The sequence below is a fragment of the Mauremys reevesii genome, linkage group 2 (genome assembly GCF_016161935.1).
Source record: "Mauremys reevesii isolate NIE-2019 linkage group 2, ASM1616193v1, whole genome shotgun sequence".
Classification (NCBI taxonomy): domain Eukaryota; kingdom Metazoa; phylum Chordata; order Testudines; family Geoemydidae; genus Mauremys; species Mauremys reevesii.
The window spans coordinates 2,239,816-2,261,457 of record NC_052624.1 but is presented as its reverse complement, the minus strand read 5'-3'; the positions used below and the strand labels follow the sequence as shown (position 1 = coordinate 2,261,457).

The 21,642-nt window shown below is 46.3% G+C and overlaps 1 protein-coding gene across 1 annotated transcript; it reads right to left on the bottom strand.

Moving 5' to 3' along the window:
* Positions 1–384: 384 nt before the first annotated feature.
* LOC120397099 (verrucotoxin subunit beta-like) lies at positions 385–17,303 on the bottom strand. Its single transcript, XM_039522588.1, is given in 5 exon segments — positions 385–1,244; positions 5,416–6,120; positions 6,123–7,469; positions 13,895–14,021; positions 17,180–17,303. Coding segments are annotated over 4 exon segments (2,919 nt in total). The 5' UTR covers positions 13,995–14,021; positions 17,180–17,303; the 3' UTR covers positions 385–477.
* Between the last annotated feature and the right edge of the window lie 4,339 nt (positions 17,304–21,642).

Genomic DNA, 21,642 nt, shown 5'->3' with positions numbered 1-21,642 from the left:
GTCACAAAATGACTCCATGCTCACAGTAGACAAAAAAAGATGCATCTAACCAGACTACTAATAGCAAAGGAAACCTGGAGGAAAAGTGGAAGCAGACAACAGATTGGTGTCTTGGTTCTATTACACTAGACCCCTTACACTGGTTAAAGAGAAGCCATTTGCCTTAACTATGCCTGTATGTATGTGTACATAGTGAATCACAAGATCTGGGAACTTGCTAATGTATCTGATAGTTTAAAAGACATTTCGACTACAAACATTAGGAATTAGTTTCATCCTCTGAGAGCTTTTGAGACACCTGTCTCTTGCTTTCTGTGCAGGTGCATTGGAACCTTTGTTATTGTTATTTGAACTATTCAGCTTTTGGATTGAGACAGAGCCATTGTCCAAGCCAAAGTCCTGGCTCTAACACTGCAATCGTATCACAAAGACGGCTGGACCAGAAGCTGAGGGGAGATCTGGGTAGGAGTAAGGGCGTCAGCACATGACACAAGGGCTAGATTGATCTATTTCCTTCTCCAGTGTTTCCTGTAGGAGGGGGAAATCATATTTGTCTGGGTCCCAGCGGCTGATAAGGAAAACCTGGGGGGAAGTCTCCCCTTCTCCTTTCATCCGTTTTATGCAGCCATCCCTGATCTCCTGCAGGACTCTCTGCTCACTGAAGGTTTTGCGGCAATGGCGCATAGCATGACACAGATCCTGATCCACTTTGGAACGCACATAGTAATACTTCTTTCCCATCCTCCGAATCTCATTGGTGAGGATTTGGTGGCAGGATCTCAAGGGTGTTGAGAGCATGATGATGAATAAGTCATAGCGGTTGAAATTTACCGACTTCATATATGTATGTAAGGGAAACCTAGCTGTCCCAAATCCTGGTAGGTCCCATATTGTTACATTTGGGTGTTTAGGATGTTGATATGGTGTTGGCTCCCTTCCTGTTTCATGCACCCCAGTTTCAGCAGCACCTTCATCATCATCATTGAGACCCCGGAAGGCATTTAAAAAGCTCGATTTTCCTGAACCTGACTCACCCGTGATGGCAACATGAAGCATGGTGATTTTTAATGATTTTATGTTCTGAAGTTTAACTATCACATCTGTGAAAATTCCTGCTGCAATAGTGGCCTGCAATTCTTTAATCTCCTTTTTGGAGAGTCCAGCAAATGTTCTATTGTCTGAAATTGCATCTTCAGCAGCCTTGGTAGCTCTTGAAACTGGCTCAGTCTGTCTTACATGCAAATCTTAGAAAAGGAAAAGAAATATATCTATGAATATGCAACATGAAAACAACCTGTTCACATGGGAATCTGCAGCTTATTGCGGGGGAAAGGGTAATTTCAACATCATCACTTTACGTTGAGCAAAGTTTTAATGGAGTTTAATAAAAGTTAACATCTAGACAAATTAACACCCAATTCTCTAATTCTTTAATAACAGAAGCCACCAGGTCTTTGGCCAAGATTCTCAAAAGTCACTAGTCATTGTGCGTCCCCAACTTCACACACATTAAGGGGGGCCATTTATCAGAGGGTGAGTGCTCAGCACTTCATGAAAATCAGGTCGCTTCAAGCTGGCACCCAAAATGGAAGGTACTTAACGCTCTTATGAAAATCTCGGTCTTTGACACTAGTTATTGGACAAAGTTAATGAAAAGGGTGAGAAAAAAACCTCAAAGCTAAAGTTCAGTTCGGAAGATCCCCCGTAGTGCATTGTATTTTCAGAACATTCACAGACGCGTTGCATTTCTCATCACCAGCATAACCAGCTAATCAGCCCTTCAGAGGGGGCCGGGGGGAGAATCTGGATGTGTGTGTCCAGACAGCCTCTCGTCTTCAACCCTTTCCCTGTGTCCCCTCCTCCCACTCAGAACTCTACTCCAGTGATTTACGGCATTTCCCTGACAGGCCAGGGGAAAACGGGCAGAGGGAGAAGGTGAAAGGAGTTAGAGGAGATAAAAGGGGAAGGAGAATTTTGTTCAGAGCTGGTGAAAATTTCTGATGGCCAGAGAACAAACCTGCCACTTATTTTAGTCCCACTTTAAACTTTCATCTTTCCAGAATGAAGAAATGTCCTCCCACAGGGGTGTGTCCCCAGCAGGTTTTATCTCACACTCACTCACTCTTCTGAAAGAAAGGATGGTGCTGAGGATAAGCCACTGGGCTGTGACAGAGTTCTGGGTACAATTCCCAGCTCTGCCACAGACGGCCTGTGTGACACTGGGCAAGTCACTTAGGCCCAGATCCACAAAGGGACTTAGACCTTGTGATGCTAAGTGTTGCGGTGCCTAACGTTTAGACACCTAGAAAATCACTTGGATCCACAAAGCCTGAGCTAGGCATCTAGATTCTCTGTACAATGCATGGGGAGAGAACGGCACCTAAGAATGAGATCCAAAAAACCTGTATGCTAGGCAGGGAGCCACCTGAGCTAGCCAATGGGAGATCCCAACAAAAGGTTTTTTTGCTATGCCCCGCCCCTCTCATGGAGATGGGCACCACACTCCAGGCTGCAGGGAGACACTTATATCTACTAACAATTCACAGCTGGGAACCACTCTCCTCGAGTCAGTTGGCTTAGACACCTGCGTAGTTTCTTGTGAGTCTGAATTCACCGAGGCAGTGGGAGAACCAGGGTCCAGTCCCCCTGTTCCAATGACTCTTTAATTGTTTATCCAAAGATGAATCCCTTTGTGATGAAGTGGGGTTTTATTCATCTTGTCATGTTGCATGTGAGTCTTACTGTCCTATTCTAATACTGTGTGTGCCTCAGTTTCCCTGAGTACTGCACCAATGCCTAGGTGGTGGGGATAAGGGTGTGTGATTTTTGCTGAGGCCTATGACGTTACAGTCTATATGATTTTATAAAAATATGCTAATGGGTGAATATAATGTACCTGGAATATGCTTCATACAAAAGGTCTCTTGGAAGGTATCATTTTAAAGCTTATAATCTACTGAGCGTGATCATCCTATTTGTTTAAATGTACCACTCTTGTATATGGGACTAGAAATATGAAATATAACTCTGAGGGCCTATTGTAGTTATGCAAAGTGTGGGCCATTAATGGTGGTTTGGAATCTTGATGGCTCCCATCAACCAGGACAATTGACGGTAGATGGCTCTGTTTGCACGCCCTCCTGTGAGTCAGGCCGAGAGGAATGAAGGCTTGGGGGGTCTTACAGTGAGATGTGATCATGTCACCTGAACTGGAATCCATCTTTAACCTGGTGCTTTTCCATTGAGAGAAGGGATGGGAACCCAGAGGGACAAAGGATTCCCACCTTATGCAAAAGATCTATAAAGGGGTGGAACAGAACGAAGCGGGAACCATCGTGAAGAATCCCCCAGCTACCACCTGAGCTGGAACAAGAGCTGTACCAGGGGAAAGAATTGTGCCCAGGCCTGGAAGGTGTCCAGTCTGGGAAAAAAAATTACTGAAGCATCTCTGAGGGTGAGATTATCTCTATTCAGTTTGATTAGACAGAGATTTGCACATTTTCATTTTATTTTGTTTGGTGACTAACTTTGTTCTGTCTGTTAATACTTGGAACCACTTAAATCCTACTTTCTGTATTTAATAAAATCAATTAACTCAGAATATGTATTAATATCTGGGGGGATAAACAGCTGTGCATATCTCTCTATCAGTGTTATAGAGGGCAAACATCTTATGAGTTTACCCTGTAAAAGCTTTATACAGGGTAAACCGGATTTATTTGGGTTTAGACCCCGTTGGGAGTTGGGCATCTGAGCGTTAAAACCAGGAACACTTCTATTAGCTGTTTTCAGTTAAGCCTGCAGCTTTGGGGCAAGTAATTCAGACCTGGGTCTGTGCTGGAGCAGACGGGCGTGTCTGGCTCAGCAGGACAGGGTGCTGGGGTCCTGAGCTGGCAGGGAAAGCAGGGGTAGCAGTAGTCTGGGCACATCAGGTGGCAGATCCCAGGGGGGTTCTGTGATTCAACCCGTCACAAGCCCTCAGGGCAGGTGAGGCTGCCCAGCTGTCTGCACGTAGGTGAGGGCCGGCCCCTTCGTAACCTGAGATCCAGGAGGGGGATGCGCCCACGTGACACCTTTTGCCTGAGGAGCAGGACAAAGACCAGAGGAGGAGCAACAGGCGTGTTGGAGGCCAGGCAGGGGGATCCAGGGCAGTCTGCTGGGGAGGGCTGTCAGAGGGGAGTCCAGGACATCTGGCCCAAGATCCCCCCAAGATGGACTCTGCTGAAAGTCACTGACTTCTGTGCTAACAAGTTCTGATCTACGCTGTGTTCCTGCTGACCAGTAAACCCTTCTGCTTTGCGTTGCTGGTTGAGGGGCACTGCTGACTGCGGAGTTGGGGTGCGGGGCTCTCTGGCTCCCCCAGAAAGGGGTAGTGTGCAGTGTGAACAGGGATGCTGAATGCTCCGAGGTCAGACCAGGAAGGCCGAAGCCGAGCAGGCTCCTTGCGCTGGACAGCCCTGAGGGGAGTCGCGTTACCTGGAGTCCTGGCTGGCTTCATACAGAGCAGTTCCAGAGCATCGGGCCTGTGACTCTGTCACACCCTTCAACAGGAGAGTTTGAGAGACCCACCAACGTACCCATCAGAACATCCCATAGCTCAGTGGTTCACACTCTCTCCTGAATAAAGTGTGGGAGACCCCAGTTCGAATCCCTGCTCCCAGCCTCAAGCAGAAGGGGGAATTGAATCCCAGTGAGTGCTTTAGCCACTGTGCTTAAAAATCACATGTGAGCATCACCACCTCCTCCTTCAGCTGGAATTGGAATGGGGCCCAATCCAGTTATCCTGCTGAGATCACGCCTGCCAGGTTGGGCCCTTCAAGAAAAGACAGGAGTTTATACACTGGTTTGTGGCTCATGCTGGGGCTTAGGTGGGAGATAGGCAGAGTAAGGCCAGAGGGCACATGCCCAGGAACAGAAACTCAGGTGTGTAGGGAAGTTTTACCCTGAAAATTTAAACACCTACAGATTTCAGCAGTAGCCAAGCAGGGGTTTAGTGGGTTGCCGTGGTGCCTAAATCTGGGGTTTAGGCACCTAAGTGTCTTTGTAGATCTGAACCTTAATTTCTCTGGGGCTCAATTCTCCATCTGTAAAATGGGGATAATAATACTCCCTCTCTCCCAGCTTATGTCTGTCCTGTTTATGTAGATTGTAAACTCTTCAGAACAGGGACTGTCTGCTACTATGTCTGTGTACTGTGCCTAGCACCATGGAGCCCCAAGACTGACTGGGTCATGAAGACACCACTGCAATGCAAATAATAAACCACCATAAAAATAGGTTGATTCTGAAGTTACTTCTACACTCCGCAACTGAGCTCTCAGTCTCTCTCCAATGAGAAGTGTAGTTTTACCTGAATCAGCTGCCTCCAGGTCCTATACCTGAAGGAAGAATATGGAAACATATTTAAGTGTTTACCTTCCTTTAGTGTTGAAATCAGAGTCTCCTCACTTGGGGCACCCACAGCTCCGTCCGCACACACAGCCGACACCCGGAATCTGTAGGGCGTCTCAGGCCTCAGGCCATCAATGTTACAAGATTCAGTTCTGTCTCCTGTCCTTCGTTCCAGCCATTTGCCTTTCCCCTCCTGACTCGTATCTCCTGCCTCTTCTTTATATTCCACCTTATACTCGTTTATACTGACTCCATCTCCAGTGACACTTGGACTCTCCCAGCTGAGGGTGATGGCAGATGAATCTACAGTAGCTGTTACAGGCTTCCCAGGCGGGCTGGTAGGGGGAAGGGTCTTCACAGGATCACTCACGTCGCTGCTCTCGCTGAGCCCTGGTTTGCTCACTGCAGCGTATCGGAACTGGTACTCGGTGTTTGCACGGAGCCCTGTCACTGTGAATGTCTCTTGTGTGTTATTTACATCCACAGACGTCCAGTTCTCCTGCCCTACAATTCTGTACTCTGCCCGATAGCCGGATATCGCAGCCCTGCCATAGGCAGCTGGGTTAAACGTGAGCTGCACACGGTCATGTCTGATTCCATCAATCAGGGGAGGAAGAGGTTTTGATGGAGGCTCGAAGCTGGTGCTGGTCAGCTCTCTGTTTTCATACAGATAAATGGAAACTCCTGGATTTTCCTTGTCTGGAACAGAGGCCACAATGAACTGAATCTTCCACTGGATTTATTGACACGAGCAAAGTCAGAGAAGGACTTTACGGCTTGTCGTGCTTTTCTTCTTATCTCTTCATCCTCAAACCACTGTTTGGATTTTGGTGTCTCACAGACAGAACTGGCTATAGCTGGATTGTGAGTTTTCTTCATAAATTGTCTCTTCAGCCATAGGTTCAATTCTGATAAATACGATTCCTCATTGTGCAATGAAGTGAGTGCAAGAGACACAACAAACTCATGCTTGGGGCTGAGAACTATGCGTTGTAGCTCACTCCTGGAGGATACAACTTCCACCTCCTCTAGCTCAGCCAGGTAGGAACTGACAAAATCCATTTCTTCCTGTTTATTCTCCAGAAATTCATTGAGTCTCTGGGTACCAAATGGCGATTGCTCCTTGGTGGTTAAAATCTCCACCAGGGCCCCGTCCTCTGCTCCGCCTCCACGGATAGAGGGCAGGGTTCTAGCTAACTCTTTTTGGAAGGTCTGTCTGTGCTGTTTACACAGCTCTCTGAATTGCTGGATTTTCCTCTGGATCTCGGGGAAGGTTGTAGCCGTTCTGTCCTTCTCCATGTCGTTGCATTGGATGTCACACTCGGTCAGGTGCTCCATGGCACTTTGAGCATCATAAACCAGCACCGCGCTGATCTCACGCACTAGCTGAGCGGCTCTGGGATCCAGCTTGCTCAGTGGGTACAGCCAGACTCGCACCGGTACAGCGTTCTCACCAGCGACTCCAAGCCTCTTAGGGAGAGTGGAGTAAACTTCCATGGCATCTTGGTAAGTAACCGGATTGTTCTCCAGGGCAAAATCGCCATAAAATTTGCAACTGAATTTTTCAGCTTTTTCTTCTGCCTTGTTCCCCTTTTCCCCAGACACCTCTGCTCCTCCGGACATCTTTGGGATCTTTTCTATCATCAGTTTCATTTCCCCCTCTATCTCTCGCACATTCTCTGATGAAGAAACTTCCCGATCAAACACGAAGAAAGCCTGCGCCCCGTACAGCACAGCTGTGACCACATGGGTGGCTGTGCCTTGGTCAAACACAGCAGGATAAGAGACGTTCTTGGTCCCCAACTGGCTCATAGTCAGGTGCTCAAACCTGTTTGTCACCGAGTAGCGGAGAGCAACTCGGGCGTGATTTTTTGATTTCTTGGTATCATTTAAAAACGCTGCAGATCCACCTACTTCCACCATCCCCCCCAGGAGACTGGCCTTCAGGGATCCAGACAGACTGAGGGCTGAGGCCTTATCTTCAATGGTGTCAGATGCAATGATCTGGAATTCAGTATTGGGCTTTGGCATTGTCTCCACGTCTTTCTTAAGGGCCTCAATGCCCCATAGAGTGATACCTGGAAAATTCCACACAAGCACATAGTCAGTCATCAATGCAGAGGATAAGAAATTGTTGCAATTTCATTTAATAAAGTTGCCTCCTATTAAAGAGACACCAGGAGAAAAAGAACACAGCACTGAAGGCTCAAATCAATGTGCCCTCTCATCTGACCCTCCACTTCAATCTCCATCTATCCAGCTGGCTCTGTCTGACAATGCACTAGCTTCGCTCTTACCTCATTCTCTCCTCCTCCATTCCCATCTGTCTCACTCCATCACAAGCTAGACTTTAAGCTCTTTGGGGCAGGAGCTGCCATTTTATACTGTGCATACAGACACTGACTAGTAATGAGGCCATGACCCTGGATTAGTGCCCATGGGGGCTACTGCCACACAAACAGTAATAATTAAAGCACTGACCACCATGGTCTCCATGTGAAAGTATAATATCGTATCAGGATTAGCAAGAGATTTGCAATGCCAGGTTCGCCACCACACCAGTTTACAGAATAATAAGAATATAAAAACGGCTGTATTGGGTCAGACCAAAGGTCCATCTAGCCCAGTATCCTGTCTACTGACAGTGGCCAGTGCCAGGTACCCCAGAGGGAGTGAACCTAACAGGGAATCATCAAGTGATCCATCCCCTATCGCTCATTCCCAGCTTCTGGCAAACAGAGGCTAGGGACACCATCCCTGCCCATCCCAGCTAATAGCCATTGATGGACCTGTCCTCCATGAACTTGTCTAGTTCTTTTTTGAACCCTTTTATGGTCTTGGCGTTCACAACATCCTCTGGCAAGGAGTTCCACAGGCTGACAGTGTGTTGTGTGAAAAAATACTTCCTTTTCTTTGTCTTAAGCCTGATGCCTATTAATTTCATTTGGTGACCCCTAGTTCTTGTGTTATGAGAAGGTGAAAATAACACTTCCTTATTTACTTTCTCCACATGAGTCATGATTTTATAGACTTCAATAATATCCTCTCTTATTCGTCTCTTTACCAAGCTGAAAAGTCCCAGTATTATTAATTTCTCCTTATATCGCAGCAGTTCCATACCCTAATCATTTTTGTTGCCCTTTTCTGAACCTTTTTCAAGTCCAATATATCTTTTTTGAGATGAGGTGACCACTTCTGCATGCAGTATTCAAGATGTGGGTGTACCATGGATTTATATAGAGGCAATATGATATTTTCTGTCTTATTATCTATCCCTTTCTTAATGATTCCCAATGTTCTGTTCACTTTTTTGACTGCTGCTGCACATTGAGTGGATGATTTCAGAGAACTATCCACAATGACCCCAAGTTCTCTTTCTTGAGTGGTAACAGCTAATTTAGACCCCATGATTTTATACGTATAGTTGAGATTATGTTTTCCAATGTGCATTACTTTACAATTATCAATATTGAATTTCATCTGCCATTTTGTTGCCCAGTCACCCAGTTTTGTGAGATCCTTTTGTAACTCTCGCAGTCTGATTTGGGCTTAACTATCTTGAGTAGTTTTGTATCATCTGCACATTTTGCCACCTCACCATTTACTGCTTTTTCCAGATCATTTATGAATATTTTGAACAGCACTGGTCTCTGGGGGACAGCTCTATTTACCTTGCTCCATTCTGAAAACTGACCATTTATTCCCACCCTTCTATATTTTAACCAGTTACTGATCCATGAGAGAACCTTCCCTCTTATCCCGTGGCAGCTTACTTTGCTTAAGAGCCTTTGGTGAGGGACCTTGTCAAAGACTTTTTGAAAATCTAAGTACACTATAAACACTGGATCACCTTGATGACATGCATGGTGACCCACTCAAAGAATTCTAGTAGCTTGGTGAGGCATGATTTCCCTTTACAAAAACCATGTTGACTCTTCCCCAACAAATCTATGTGTCTGATAATTCTGTTCTTTACTATAGTTTCAACCAATTTGCCCAGTACTGAATTTAGGCTTACAGGCCTGTATTTGCTGGGGTCACCTCTGGAGCCTTTTTCAAAAATTGGCATCACATTAGCTACCCTCCAGTCGTCTGGTACAGAAGCTGATTTAAATGATAGGTTGCATACCACTGTTAGTAGTTCTGCAATTTCACATTTGAGTTCCTTCGGAACTCTTGGGTGAATCCCATCTGGTCCTGGTGACTTATTACTGTTAAATTTATCAATTTGTTCAAAACTTCCTCTAATAACACCTGAATCTGGGACATTTCCTCAGATTTGTCACCTAAAAAGAATGGCTCAGGTTTGGGAATCTCCCTCACATCCTTAGTTGCGAAGACCGATGCAAATAATCATTTAGTTTCTCCCCAATGGTATTATTGTCCTTGAGTGCTCCTTTAGCATCTTGATCGTCCAGTGGCCCCACTGATTGTTTAGCCGGCTTCCTGCTTCTGATGTGTGTATATATATATAAAAGTTGCTGTTACTTTTTGAGGCTTTGGCTATCTGATCTTCAAATTATTTTTGGCCCTTATAATAATATTTTTACACTTTGCTTGCCAGAGTTTATACTCCTTTCAATTTTCCTCACTAGGATTTATCTTCCACTTTTTAAAGGATGGCTTTTTGCCTCTAACCACTTCTTTTCTTTGTTGTTTAGCCACAATGGCACTTTTTTGGTTCTCTTACTATGTTTTTTTAATTTGGGGTATACATTTAAATTGAGCCTCTATTACGTTGTTTTTAAAAGTTTCCATGCAGCTTGCAGGGATTTCACTTTGGTGCTGTACCTTTTAATTTCTGTTTAACTAACCTCATTTTTGTGTAGTTCCCCTGTGATAAATGGAAGGGGGGATAGCTCCTTTTTATGGACCCAGCCAGCCAGTTAGCTATAAAATCCATCTTAGTAGCTGTTCTCTACTTGCTTTACCTGTGGGCACCAGGCCAGGAGAGCCAATGGGAAGGCTAGAACTTTTTAAAATTGAAACAAGACTCCCCTTTTGTCTGTCTGCGGTTGTTCTCCAGGAGAGAGGGAACAGGGCAGAACTCTGCTGTAAGAAGCTTGGGGCCAGGTATGAAAAAATCATCAGGATCATACCTAGAAGCTACTCATTTAAAACCCCAGATATGTAAGTAGATCAGGAAATGTCTAGGAAGACACAATTAGGTTTATCCCTTTTATTTCTTTATGGCTTGTAGACTCCTCTGTGCTAACCCCAGGTGCTTCTGTTTGCTTGTAACCTTTAAGCTGGACCTTAAGAAAGATATTTTTGGTCCTTAATTCTTGTATTTGCTCTTTTAAAATCTAGCAATAGCCTGAGTCCCCAGATGTATTTTCTTTCTTTGGTTTTTAATAAAATTTACCTTTTTTAGAACAGGATTGGATTTTTGTGTCCTAAGAGGTTTGTGCATATTGTTTAATTAGCTGCTGGCAACGGTTGATTTCCTTTGTGGTTTTTTTCTCAGCTCTTCCCTGGAGGGAGATGCGGGGGTGAAAGGGCTTGAGGGTACCCCACAGGGAGGAATTCCCAAGTGCGCCTTCCTGGGTCTTCAAAGGGGTTTTGCACTTGGGTGGTGGCAGCGTTTACCCATCCACTGTCAGAGAGAAGCTGTAACCTTGGGAGTTTAAAACAAGCCTGGAGTGGCCAGTATTAATTTTTGGACTCCTTGTGGGCCCCCACCTTCTGCACTCGAAGTGCAAGAGTGAGGAATCCACCTTGCCATCCTATTTCTGAAATTAAATGCTACAGTGTTGGGCCGCTGTGGTGTTCCCCCTCCTGCTCCCCCCCAAAGATGTTAAATTTTATTACGTTAGGGTCACTATTACCAAGCAGTCCAGCTATATTCACCTCTTGGACCAGGTCCCGTGCTCCACTTAGGACTAAATCAAGAATTGCCTCTTCTCTGGGGGGGTCCAGGACCAGCTGCTCCAAGAAGCAGTCATTTAAGGTGTCAAGAAACTTTATCTCTGCATCCCGTCCCGAGGTGACATGTACCCAGTCAATATGGGGCTAGTTGAAATCCCCTACTATTATTGAGTTTTTTATTTTAATAGCCTCTCTAATCTCCCTGAGGATTTCACAGTCACTATCACCATCCTGGTCAGGTGGTCGGTAATACATTCCTACTGCTATATTCTTATTATTCAAGCATGGAATTTCTGTCCATAGAGATTCTATGGTACAGTTTGGTTTGGTTTAAGATTTTTACTTCATTTGACTCAATGCTTTCTTTCAAATATCGGGCCACTCCCCCACCACTACGACCTGTTCTGTCCTTCCGATATATTTTGTACGCTGGTATTACTGTGTCCCATTGATTATCCTCATTCCACTCATTATCCTCATTTCTGTAATGCCTAGTATATCCATATCCTCATTTAATATGAGGCACTCTAGTTCAGTGGTCTCCAAACTTTTTTGATTGCGCACCCCTATCAGTAAAAAAATTTTGAGCATGCACCCCCTGCCGCGCTGCAGGGCCGGCTCTACTGTTTTGCCACCCCAAGCCAAAAAAAATAAATGCCGCTCGGACTCCCGCCCGAACTGCCAAAGCAAAAAAAAAAGCCGCCCGAACTGCCGAAGTGGCGCTGCTCCGGCAGCGCTTGTCCTGCCACACACCCCGAAGGATCCTCTTGCGCACCCCACCTTGGAGACCACTGCTCTAGTTCATCCATCTTATTATTTAGACTTCTAGCATTGCTAGATCACGTTAAAAAATCACGTTAAAATGTCATTTTTTAGCTGTCTGCCATTATGTGAGATAATTGAATTGGGACTCTTTTCCATTTGACTGTTTCTCATCAGCTCCTACTTGTGTTTTATCATCTTCCATTCTCCCCTCCTTACTAGGACATAGAGAATCTCTATTAATAGTTCCTCTCCTAAGGGATGCCTCTGTTCGAACCATGTGTCAGCTTCCCACACCCCTTAGTTTAGAAACTACTGTACGACCTTTTTAATCTTAAGTGCCAACAATCCGGTTCCACTTTGGTTTAGGTGGAGCCCATCCTTCCCGTATAGGTTCTCCCTTTCCAAAAGTTTCCCCAGTTCCTAATAAATCTAAACCCCTCCTCCCAACCTCTCCTCCCTACACCATCGTCTCATCTACGTATTGAGACCCTGCAGCTCTGCCTGTCTAATTGGCCCTGCGCATGCTACTGTGGAGGTCCCGGACTTCAGTCTCTTCCCTAGCAGCCTAAATTTGGCCTTCAGGACATCTCTCCTGTCCTTCCCTATGTCACTGGTACCTACATGTACCACAACCACCGGCTCCTCCCCAGCACTACACATCAGTCTGTCTAGATGTCTCGAGAGATCCGCAACCTTCACACCAGGCAGGCAAGTCACCATGCAGTACTCCCGGGTACTGCAAACCCAGCTATCTATGTTTTTAATGATCAAATCTCCATTACTATTACCTGTCTCTTCCTAATAACTGGAATTCTCTACCCTGGAGAGAGATCCTCAGGGCGAGAGGACACCACAACATCATGTGGTAGGAGGGTCCCAACTATGGGATCGTTTCCCTCTGCTCCAGTTGGATGTTCTCCTTCCCTGAGGCTTTCACCCTCCTCAACAGCACAGAGGCTGTCAGACCGGGGGTGGGACCGTTCTACTGTTTACTGGAAAGTCTCCTCTATGTACCTCTCTGTCTCCCTTAGCTCCTCCAGTTCAGCCACTCTGGTCTCCAAAGCCCGGAAGATGGTCTCTGAGGGCCAGGAGCTCCTTGCACCAAATGCACACATAGGCCACCCACCCATAGGACAGCTAATTAGACATGCTGCAACTCTCTCGCAAAACTCCCCTGTTAGCTGCTCCTGGTCACCAGCTCCTCGGGTCACTTAGGAGTTGATTTTTTAACCCCTGTTCTCCCTGGTTAAGGGTTGATGGGGGCTAAAAGGCTTGGGACTCAAAACCTCGTTAAGAAGCTCTGAGCCTTGCCTAGCAGGCCACAAGGCTCAGCACATGGTCCCCAAACAAACAGACCACACTATACACTTCAGTCAAGCAACAAGCACAAACACACACACTAAAGGTTTAGAAGAGACTAAGGATCATCTAGTCTAACCCCCTGCCAAGATAGCGGATTTGTGTGTCTAAACTATCCAAAAGAGATGGCTATCCAGCCTTTTTTGAAAATCAAAGTTAGTCTATAATTCCCCAGGTCCTCTTTGTTCCCCTTTTTAAAAACAGCACTGTGCTTGCCCTTCTCCAGTCCTCTGGTACCTCACTCATCCTCCATGAGTTCTCTTCTGATTGCTAACAGTCCCAAGATTGCTTCGGCTAGTTCCTTAAGTATCCTAGGATGAATGTCATCAGGCCCTGCTGACCTCAATACATCTACCTTATCGAAATATTTTTTAACCTGTTCTTTCCCTATTTTGGAAAAGAGTGAGCCAGGTGTTATGTTGAAAGGGTCCCGCAGGGTAGGTAAGTTGGCAAGAAGTCCATAAACTACAGCAAACAAATACAAGTGTGTTTGGTGCAGCTCTAAGCGTACCTGGTATGAGAGTGTCGCTGCGGCAGTCGTACAGCATCCCCAGCCGGAGAGGGCGGCCCAGGGCTGGCATCTCAATTGTTGAAGCTCCAGGGTAAGCCATGGTGGTAGGTGAGAGGCCAATCCAGCCCTAAAAAACACCAGCAGCACAGTTACACAGACAATGTGATCTCCGATTCATGATCACCCTATTTGGCTTTTGTCCCCTATGAGTTTCTGCTTGATGCTGTTACGTGTTGGGTTCTACCTTGTTGCTATGGGTCAGGTGTAACCACCACTTTGTATTCAGGGTAAATGTAAAAAAGCCATGTAATCGGTGGCTGAAACAGCAGCAGTAGCGCCCAAAACACAGGCACATGGAAAAGCTTGAGCAGAAGCTGACCCAGGTGGCCCAAGCTGAACCACAGAGACAGACAGAAGCAGCCCAAAAGCGAAGCAGACAGTGACAGAAGTGCTGGTAATGTGGTCCTGAGAGAAAGCGAAGAGAGAGAGATTTTTGGGCACAGAGGGCTGGCTGGAAAGGGGATTGGAACTGCAAGAAACTGTCTCCTGTGTTGGATTCCTACTGTGTTCAGGGAAACAGGACTTAAGAACATAAGAACGACCATACTAGGTCAGACCAAAGGTCCATCTAGCCCAGTATCCCAACAGTGGCCAGTGCCAGGTGCCCCAGAGGGAATGAACAGAACAGGGAATCACCAGGTGATCCATCCCCATCGCCCATTCTTTGTAAATAAATAAGACGGCATCAAAGAATATACCTGGCTCTGTGACATTCCCTAGGTGCAATCTGAGCTGCTGGGCTGCTGTGTCCCCTTAGCACCACAACTGGGGTGCTTGAGCAGCAAACCCCCCCAGGCCTCTGCTCACGCACAGCCACTAGCCTGCAAAGTCACTCCCAGCTGACTACATGACTGCTATGCCCAGCCATTCATGATTTATATACAGGGCGACACCTGCATACCACCAGCCCCAGCCTCGCCCCCCAGAAATGTGTGTCCTGGAGTCCTCAGGATTCTACTGAGCAGTATAAGCGCATGGACAGTCTGACATTCCAATGATGGGTAATGTTTGTGCACCAGCCTCTGTTAACCCAAGTAGAAGTTTCCCAAACACTTCAAACACACCCACTGGTTTAGATAAAACAATACAATAAATTTATTCATTAGAAAAAGATAGAGCTTAAGTGACTGTAAGTGATGAGGCATAAAGGTCAGAACTGGTTACAAAAGAAATAAAAAGCTAGAACCACAAATTAATTCCTAAATCTTACCAAGGCTGATAGTTCTAAAAGCAAAACAGGCTGTCTGACCATTAGCTGTCATACACTTCACAGGTTGTATCTTCTTCCAGCCTGGGACCACTCCCCTTGGTTCAGTGTCCTTAGATATTCATTGTTGTCATGAGCAGAAAGAAGAGAGGTGGAGAGGAGGAGGAGTGCCTGGGGACATCCCCCCCACTTCCTGTCCTCCAACCCTTTGTGCTGGAAAAATCCTTGCTGGGTAAAGGGGTCAGGCAGTTCCACTGCATACATGAGCTGAAGCTGTCCTTCAGCTGAATTGCAAATACCTTCCCCCCTGCTGGTGAATGTCCGATTATATCGGTAATGGCTCTGTAGCACCTTTCTGGCATGCAAGTGTGCCTTTGTCTCTGAGAAACTGGCTTTTTGTCAGTACCCAGAAATACAACATAATTCAGTAATAACCATACTGTAAAATCTCATCGTTTTAAGTGCAGTGTTGTTACACACATAGTAACAGGACAACGATGTTCAGCAGATTATGGGATTTCAAAAGATACCGCATAAGGCATACTTTGTACAAAATATAACATATAAAAGTGGTGAACATGGGGTACAGGGTGTCACATGAGGTACAGAGTGTCACAGGCTCTATCATCAATCTTTCTTCTTAGCTAGAACAACACACAAGAACCAAAATCTGGCTAACCACTTGGATCAAAAGTTCATCCTGGCTGGAAAACAGAAGGTTTATTCCCTATTCAGCAAATAATTATACTTCTACTGAGGCAGCTGAACAATATCTCCCTCGCGGGAAGGTGGTTTATTTATTTATTTATTTTTCTATTTAAAGAACACCTTAGTAACATGTCACAGAACAAACATACTGAACAAAGTCTAAAAGAGTATAACTTACATGGGTGACAAGAGCAAGAGATCCTCCAGACCATGAATTCTATGTGGGAGAGTCATATGAGGGGAATTCAAATAGTATTTAGCCAATCAAAACATGGACTTAACAGTTACAAGAGTCTAAAGGTATCAGTGGGGCAGCGGAGCTTTCTGTTCAGCGGGGAAGAAGCTCCAGTCTGGCAGGAGAGGGCTGTGGGATTCTAGCCCTGCAGGGGATCAGGAGTTTCTGGTCTGTAAGGAATGGAAGGCAAGTTCTTGCCCAACAAGGAAGGTGTTTGGGGTTAATCCAGTGGGTGCAGGTTGTGAGGATTCTTTCCAGCAGGAGATGGGGCATTTCCAATCTAATGGAGACTAGGGATGAGGTTCCAGCCTGGAGACAGACGTTGATTCCAGACTAGTAGTGGGGGAGTGAGCCCTGGTCAGGTGGAAGAGGATTGTGGCTGCAGCTACAGGGCAGCTTATTTTAATAGCTTTGGAACATGACATTCAGGATAAATCAAAAAACGTTGCACAAAGAAAGAATCTCTGAGCTAAATACTCAGCAAAAATGGAGCCATCCTCATTCATAAAAAGAAACCAGGTAGGGGAAAAACTGAACAAACATTTAACTGAAGACACAGCAAAGCCAATGAGCTGGAGTAAACAATATTCTTAATGCAGAGGAGGAGACACAGACGCACGACTTGCTTCTCTAATCAGGACACAAAGTCCTAATGAACCTGGCTCAGTCCAAACCCCCAAGGGCGTCAGAATGTTCAGCAGACACAGAAATAGCAGCAAGTGAAATGGATTTTTAATCATACGGCTGGCCACAAAAATCCAGGCTCTTCCACACCCAGAAACTTCCAGCCATCGGACACTAAATACACACCCTCCGGCTCAGTTAAATAATATAATTTTCACAGTGGAGAGAAAAGGCAATTTAGCAGCATCCAACACTTATCCCACAGATTTCTGTTCACAATTCAGACCCCAGCAGCTGGCTCCCACCCCTGAGGCCCCTATAAAACAGGCCAGTCCCAGGCTGACAGACTCAGACACATTCCTGGAGGCCAGAAAAGGACGAAACAAAGAATTCTGACGTTTGTACAAACCAATATAATTCAGTTCTGACAAGATATTTGCCGCGGTCCTACCTGGTGGACAGATTCCCTGGCTCTGACAGGCAGGAGAGTTCAGAAAACTTCAGTGCTTTCTCCAAGGGCTTCACACAGAATCTCCTCAGAGAAGGAAATGAGCAAACCTGAAAGTGAAACCATCACCCTGAATTGCTGAGTTTCTCAGAATACACTCAGCCATAGACACTCCCATCCCACTGAGAGCAGAGATGTAGAAGCTCCTGAGATAAAAATTCTGTTTGAAGAGGCCCAAATCACAAGATCACCAATAAGCTAGAAGGGTCACACTCCCAAGCCCCAATCAGGAAAAGGAGAGTCACTGCAGTGTTGGGGGATATCAAGAGATTACAAAGTCGGATAAAACAGTGATAATGGGAGACTTCAGTTGCCAGCACATAGAATCATAGAATCTCAGGGTTGGAAGGGACCTCAGGAGGTATCTAGTCCAACCCCCTGCTCAAAGCAGGACAACCCCAACTAAATCATCCCAGCCAGGGCTTTGTCAAGCCGGACCTTAAAAACCTCTAAGGAAGGAGATTCCACCACCTCCCTAGGTAACCCATTCCAGCGCTTCACCACCCTCCTAGTGAAAAAGTTTTTCCTAATATCCAACCTAAACCTCCCCCACTGCAACTTGAGACCATTACTCCTTGTTCTGTCATCTGCTACCACTGAGAACAGTCTAGATCCATCCTCTTTGGAACCCCCTTTCAGGTAGTTGAAAGCAGCTATCAAATCCCCCCCTCATTCTTCTCTTCTGCAGACTAAACAATCCCAGTTCCCTCGGTCTCTCCTCATAAGTCATGTGCTCCAGCCCCCTAATCATTTTTGTTGCCCTCCGCTGGACTCTTTCCAATTTTTCCACATCCTTCTTCTAGTGATTTTTCCTCCTGCTGATAATAGCCCACTCTAATTGAATTGTCTCGTTAGCATTGGTAAGACAACCCCCATCTTTTCGTGTACTCTGTGTGTGTGTGTGTATATATATATATATATATATTCCTACTGTATTTTCCACTCCATGAATCTGATGAAGTGGGTTTTAGCTCACGGAAGCTTATGCCCAAATAAATGTGGTAGTCTCTAAGAACAGGAGTACTTGTGACACCTTAGAGACTAAAATTTATTTGAGCATAAACTTTCGTGGACTACAGCCCACTTCATTGGATACATAGAATGGAACATATAGTAAGGAGATATATATACACATACAGAGAACTTGAAAAGGTGGGAGTAGCCCTACCAACTGTAAGAGGCTAATTAATTAAGATGAGCAGGAGAAAAAAATCTTTTGTAGTGATAATCAAGATGACCCATTTCAGACAGTTTGACAAGAAGGTGTGAGGACACTTAACATGGAGAAATAGATTCAATGGGTGTAATGGCTCAGCCATTCCCAGTCTTTATTCAAGGCTAGATTGATGGTATCTGTTATTAGTAGCTACCGGTGTGTAGCTCTGCTCTTGTTCGATGATGATAACAGTCGGTTGCGTGCGTGTTCCCTCTGTGTGCTGCCCCAGCTCTGTGCAGGTAGCTGACACAGCAGACCCGACGAGAACCCCCAATGACCACAGACTCTAGTAAGGTACGAAGGAACCTGAGCCAGGTGTATGGTCAAACGAAGCACAGTAATAGTTTCCCGTAGACTCTACAAGACATACTACGAGTACGTGCCCCCTGGCAATGGACCGGCTCAGTCAGTGGCGGGACTTCCCACTGCCCCCTAGGCTGGACAAAGACATGCACTCTGGGACCTACTTTTATACAGTTACAGGACAGATCACTCATCCCTCCTGACATATTGAGGTACAGCCCCTTGGCTCATTGGGGTGCTGCCTCCCCTTTGATCATGTTGTTCCAGACATACAGATCTGTCCATCATGCTGTCCTGTCTTTAAGATGCACCTGCCTGTTCCTTGTTATGTCTATGGAGTGCCCTTGTATCGGGCTGTCCAGGTGCCATCTTGGCACAAGTTCCTCTTATTAGCCCTTATGTGTGGATGCACTTGCATCTAACAACCCTTTTCTTGCCAATTTCTGTGAGTGGGGCCTGCCTCTGGCTCACAGCCCAGCTTTTGCTTAGCAGTGCCTGGAAGTACTTTGGTTCAGGCTTCAGGCCTCAGACTAGGCCTCTGACACAAGAGTTTATATTTCAGGGCCTCATCTTACTACAGTATCTAGTTTGCATATCAATTCAAGTTCAGCAGGTTCTCATTGGAGTCTGTTTTTGAAGCTTTTCCGTTGCAAGATTGCCACCTTTAAGTCTGTTACTGAGCCGCTAAGGTACTGCTCAGAGACGCAGGGTGTTCAGTAGTAACGAATACTAATTCTGCACTATGGAGACATTGGGCCAGATCCTCAGTTGGTGTAAATCTATCAAGTCAATGGAACTTTGCTCATATGCATCAGCTGAGGATCTGGCCGATTGTGTACTCCAGTGGATCTAGGGCAGCACTGAAGGACTGGAGGGACGGTATAATAAACCCTGTGGGTTTCAGTGTAGCCAACTCTCATGGTTTTATTGCAAGTCTCATGGTACTGGATGCTTTTCTTATAAGCCCCAGCTCCGGGAGTCATGTTAACATACGAATTTCAGCTAGTGCTCATGACTTTGCAGGAAAGCTTGGACACATCATCCATCTGCCTCTGAGGCTACGTCTACACAGCCCGCGGCAGCAACTCTCAGTGCCTGGGCAGACTCAGGCTTGTGTTACAGCCCTGAAATCAATTGCAGAGACATTCGAGCTGGAGCTTGGGCTCTGAAGCCCTTCCCCTACCCTAGGCTCCAGAGCTGCTGTAGCGCCAGTCCGGTGAGTCCGAGCTGTCGACCTGGGGTCTGCAATTCACTGCCGCGGGCTGCCCCTCCCGGTGTAGACGCACCCTTAGAGACTCATAAACCCGGCGGCAAATAAAAGAACCAGCCGTTTGTGGGTGTGAATTTCCAGGATTTTTAAGGCAATCAAATCCTTTGGAGGCCCTGGCTCGTGCGTTTTGAACACTCGGGGTTTGTGACACGGGGGTTTGTACTTTCTGGGATCTCAGCAGGCAGCACGGTGTCCTCTCCATTTCACTTACCGACAGGCCATGGGAGCAGTGACTGGCTCACCACACTGCAGGAACCGGCCCGTTTAGACCAAACACTTTATATTCACTTTTATCAGACCAGCCTAATAACAAGCCCCCCCGGCCACTCTCTCTCTAGCTGACCTGCTCATTTCAGAGTGTCAGCAGCCAAGTCTGATTATAGGAGGCAGGGAGGCTGCAGCCCTGACCAGCTGGAACCCGTTTCAGTGCGACAGGCAGCCGCACTGTCTGGGGTTTAATTTTTAATCCTTTATTTTAAGAAGCCTCCTCAGTGCACAGTGCCATGACCTGCCATTGGGCCAGGAATCTCAGACTCCATCGACACCAGCTGTGGATCTGGCCCCGAGCATCCAGCATGGTACGTCTGTGTTATACCAGTGCGACACACTCCGATTGGCCTGAGCAGAGGAAACAAAACTAGAAACCCCAACCATTCCTCTGCACCAGTAAATCCTTCCAGGAAGGACTACAACTCCCAGGAATACCCTGCGAGAGCCCAGCTCTCACAACAGAGCAGGCTGGGCGAATTAAACACAGCAACAAGGGAGACCAGAACCCCGTCCTTCCCCCTAGCAAAGCCTCTGCAGAGTATGCTCTAAATCTAGCACCTATTTGCTCTCCAAGCAGGGACTAATCACCCCCTCCCCCAGCTCAGCTGCGTTTCTGTTTGCTGTGCTGCTTCCCCTGTTACTTTACTGAGCTGAGCACAAGCTGGGCTCTGAGGCTGAGTGTGCAGCCATGATGAGATGCAGTGAGAGCAGAGAGCAAGCAGGCCTGGGGAATGCCAAGAGAACTGAACCCTGTCAGAGAGTGGGCTGGAGCCTTCGTTACTTTCCATTTCTCTGCTGAGAAACCCAGTCTGGCCAGAGGAAGAAGCAAGGAAACACCTGGAGAGGTTTCTGCTCAGGTAGGAATCTTACAGAGATCTTGGGGCTAATCCAGCTTTCATTCAAATCAATGGGAGTCTTGCTGTGGCTGTTGTTAGGAGCAGGACTGAGCATCGGTAGCTTAACCACATCCAAATGTAGTAAAATCTCTGCATGGCAAATCAGTGCAGCAAAGAGACATTTGGTTAAGCTTTTGCTGCCCATGTGATGACTAATAACTAGTCGGGATCAGACTGCGGGCTCAGTTATGTCGGGCAAACTTGGAGTAAGTCCCCTGCCCTGCTTTCAAAAGAAATAGCCCGATTCGCACCAGCAGCACTGAGACCACACCGTGGCCGTGCTAGTTTTAGAGAATTTAGAAGCTGTAAAACAAAGCGATGAGTCAGATCCTGCTCTCGTTTACACCCATGTAAATCGGGACTAACTCCACTGATGTCCATGGGGTTACTCTAGGTTTACAAGCGTGGAATTCAGAGCAGAGTTTATTATGGCTTCAGCTCTGGAGAGGCA